We start from the raw sequence: 3939 nt of genomic DNA on the forward strand, positions 1-3939 counted from the left end.
TATAAATAATTGAGTTGATGAAACTCCTGTAAATGACGAAAATGCCCTCACATGCTTGGCACATGATTCAATTTTAACGAAAAAAGTTAATAGTATTAGTAAACTGGGCTATCCTTGCTCCACTTTTAAGTCACAAGGACCATCCACACTCAAATCACAAACTTTGTCTATCCACGATGGGTGCTACAAACCACAGGGACTATCCGCGCAATTTTCTCAATTAAAACAAGGCTCCAAACTTCATTACAATGCAATGTAAATTGATACAAACAAATCGTCACCCATTTTCTCTTGATTTTTCAATCATAATACAAAATGCAACATATATCGACACATTTTGGTAAAAATTTAAACAATGTTAAAAAATTGGGTTATATGTATTACACATGCCAGGGTTTCTGATGCACCAAAGCGGCTGAATCGGTTCAGACTTAACCCCTCTGCTAACCATCCGATTAATCCACTCAGTTAACCTATCAGTCGCGTCAGCAGACCTTTTCATACCCATCTCATCCCGATTCCCGGACCACAAAACCTCGCCTATAGCCGAAGCCCGAGGCCAAATTCGTGAATCCAAGACATTGGGGTCCGCCTGCTCGGACCACAAAGCTACTTCACCACCTATAACTAGTTTCGCCTCTGTCTCATCTAACCCATACGTTATATCGTAATTGTATATCAACTGCCATGTCTTAAACGGACCGCACCACGATCCACCCTTTTGTTGGTCGAAACCTGGTGGTTGATCATAAGCAGTATTATTCCCGGTAAAATCACCATGTCCACAATCTAAATAATAGTAATCGGCTGATGACACGATTGTACGATAACCAGCTGACACTAACTTTTTCGTGTTGTTTGGGCCCCCATTCCACGTTTGCATAATCGTGGTTTCAGGTGAAAGAATCGAGGGATTCACGTTAATTTGTGCATCAAGAATAACATCCTCCCAATAGACTGCGGTACGATTTTGTGCCAAGATGTAAGGGTTAGTTTTGTTGATAAAAATCTCAAGAATTTGACTAAGTGTCCCGTTGTTCGCGAGATAGTTTTGGATCGTGGGGTCCGCTTTCCAACAACCCGGAACAACCTCATCAGCTCCTCCATGGTAAAATGAATCGGGAAACATAGTTGTTATTTCTTGCACAATGTTTTTTATTACGTCGTAGGTTTTGGGGATTAAAGGGTTCAGGTGGCCCGTCCCTGGCTCGGCTGCAAGCCGGTCTTCCCATAGAGCCCCAGCAGGCCACCAAAACATGTTAGCACAAGCTACGATCTCTGGGTAAGCTGCAGCCCATGACCCGGTGTGTCCTGCATCACATAATTAAGACTTTGATCATCATAAACATACCAACGACTAATAGAGTTGCATTTGTATTACTTTATTATATATGGATGATGATTTTTTAGCCGTTCAATTTAATTAACACCTAATTAATTGGTTAATTGCAGGCCGTAAATAAACAGATTATAGTTATATGTTACGGAGTATTAACTTTAAATTGGGCATTTGGAACGGTAAGTTTAAATTCTTAAATATAAATAACTAAAAATGACAAAAAGAAAACTAAACCTTTATTGGTCCAAAAATATGAACTTTTAATCGATCGATGGATATGAATATCCAAAGATACCATATATTTAGTCTTTGGAAATGGAATCTTCTTGTATTGTCGTCATGGATTCAATAGGTCACGTGGTTTGCACGTGTTAAGAGTGACGTCAGAGATAACACAATAACCGTTTCTGTCTCGGTCGTTACTAACTAGAATTTAAAATTCTAATAAATAAAGTTAATTATAATTTTAACTATTAATTTAATTTAATTTAAATTAATTTTGATGATTTCCCCAAAAATATAAATAGATACGGAGCAATATAATTTTTCAATAATTCCATTCCATACCCACGTATACACAATAAAAGAGCCTTACCTGGCATATCGATTTCCGGTATTATCCTCACTCCATGTTCCAACCCGAATTCCACAACCCGTTTCACATCCTCAAGCGAATACTCCATACCCGACCCATACGATCCTTTCCCCGCCAAATCCGGTTCCGTTTTCAGTACCAAAGGAAAAGACTGCGAATCAGTTATATGCCAATGAAACACATTCAGTTTATTCGCACTCATTGCACCTATTAATCTCATTAAATCTTCGACTTCATAGAAGTTTCTAGCAGTATCCAACAATATCCCCCGGTGTTCAAACAACGGCCAGTCGGAGATCTCAACTCCGGCGGCTACCGTCGCCGGATTCCCCCAAATTAGCTGCGAAAAACTCTCCAGTCCTCTCATCGCTCCCCACGCCGTCGCCGCCGTGATAGTCGCACCGTTGGAGTTCGCCGGAATGTTGAGAGTGTAGGATTCATTGACGCCGTGGGAGAGTGGTGATGTGAGGTCGGAGATGGTTAGGGTTAGAGTTTGTAATGGTAAGGAGGTGGTGATGTTAATTGACGGAGTGATTAACGGCGTGTATTTCGCCGTTTGGATCTGATGGAGGTAACGGTTAACGGCGGGAGTTAGGTAAGGGTGTGAAGGAGATGAAATGGTGAATGATGGGGAGATATAGATTGCCTGTTGTACGGTCCATGTTATGGATCTCGGTTTAGGCCATATGTTGATCGGAGAATCAACGGCTGAGATTAATGGAACGAAATAGATCAAAAGCGTTACTAATAATGTGTATAGATTGTTACATGTAGGGAAATTGTTATTACTCATTTTGGGAGAGATTTTTTTGCAAGTGGAAGTTAGAGAGTGAGATGAATAGAAACAATGAAAGAGGTAAGTTTATATAGTTTTTGAAAGAGTGAAAAGTTTATGAGAGCAAGCATTTTTTATTTGTATTTGAATTTTGTATCTTCCATTTACGTGTCATGTGTTTGATTTAGTGAAATACTTGTATATTTTATATAACTTTTGTTGTGAATTAGTTGATCAGAGATGTCATGATATCTCTAAAGTGATCTTATTTTCAAATCTAACTAAAAAATAAATTTTGAGAAATCATGACAAGAGAACTAAATTAAGTCATGTACATTAAGGCCCGTTTGTTTAGAACTTAATCAGCTTAATTAAACTTAATGATATAAAATTGAATAAGTCGTATGGTGTTTTTTTTTTGTCTTAATGAAAATAAAATGTCTTAATATTTGAAGTCATGAAAATGTGAATTTTCATAATCGTCCCTACTCTTTCAAAACTGCTAACATAACTGTCTATAACTATTATATGTAAAAGGTTAAATTTGTAATTTTAATTATTCAGTCAGAGTTCAGCACATAAAACAAACAATAGCTATTTATTCATCACTTATTCCTTACAGACATCATAAATTCATTCAAACAATAGAACTTAATAAAAACAAAAAAACAAATGGGCCCATTATTAAAATTAGTAGTCATTCTAGAATAATTAGAATTATTAAAAATTTCCTTCTTTACTGTTTTATCGAAAATTAGTTAGGTTTATGGTAGTCTTTTATGCTTTAAGAAATCTATTGTGTAGAATCAAGTAATGATACGTATTGTCATTTTTTTTTATCATACGGAGTACATACTAAACATAATTTAGAGTGTTACAATATTTTAAACACGGTTGGTTGTGTTTTTTTTGGAACAGCAAACATTTTATTACCAACTCCTCTCTAGCAAGGAGCTACAAGAGTAAAGAGAACATATTACAACGGGTTACAAAGTCAATCTTGCCATTTGAGGTGTAGTTTACCTCAATGAGCAAACCAACGAAACAAATAATTACAAATATTATCAAAAATAGAATCCTTTCTCGATGGGCAATCTTGTGTTGGTTGTGTACGCTAAAATATGATTGCGTTTAGTTACTTATTGTTTCGTATTTAGTCATTGATTAAACATAAATTTAGAGTGTTCATATATAATTATTTATTGATTCGTAATGATAATGAAATCATCT

General features: G+C 36.3%; 1 protein-coding gene across 1 annotated transcript; it reads right to left on the minus strand.

The window, feature by feature from the left end:
* Nucleotides 1-287: 287 nt before the first annotated feature.
* LOC139897255 (beta-hexosaminidase 2-like) lies at nucleotides 288-2827 on the minus strand. The gene is made up of 2 exons (XM_071879949.1): nucleotides 1935-2827; nucleotides 288-1311 (listed from the first exon to the last, which is right to left on the minus strand). The coding sequence occupies exons 1-2, from the start codon at nucleotides 2725-2727 to the stop codon at nucleotides 359-361; spliced, it is 1746 nt and encodes a 581-aa protein (XP_071736050.1). The 5' UTR covers nucleotides 2728-2827; the 3' UTR covers nucleotides 288-358.
* Nucleotides 2828-3939: the final 1112 nt, after the last annotated feature.

Source organism: Rutidosis leptorrhynchoides, chromosome 3 (genome assembly GCF_046630445.1).
Source record: "Rutidosis leptorrhynchoides isolate AG116_Rl617_1_P2 chromosome 3, CSIRO_AGI_Rlap_v1, whole genome shotgun sequence".
In the NCBI taxonomy this organism is placed as follows: Eukaryota; Viridiplantae; Streptophyta; class Magnoliopsida; order Asterales; family Asteraceae; genus Rutidosis; species Rutidosis leptorrhynchoides.

Excerpts from the sequence above, each read along its gene's own strand:
- LOC139897255 (XM_071879949.1), bottom strand. The coding sequence starts at position 2,727 with ATGAGTAATAACAATTTCCCTACATGTAACAATCTATACACATTATTA. Across the intron at positions 1,312-1,934 it reads ACCGGAAATCGATATGCCAG|GACACACCGGGTCATGGGCT; the intron begins GTAAGGCTCTTT and ends TATGTGATGCAG.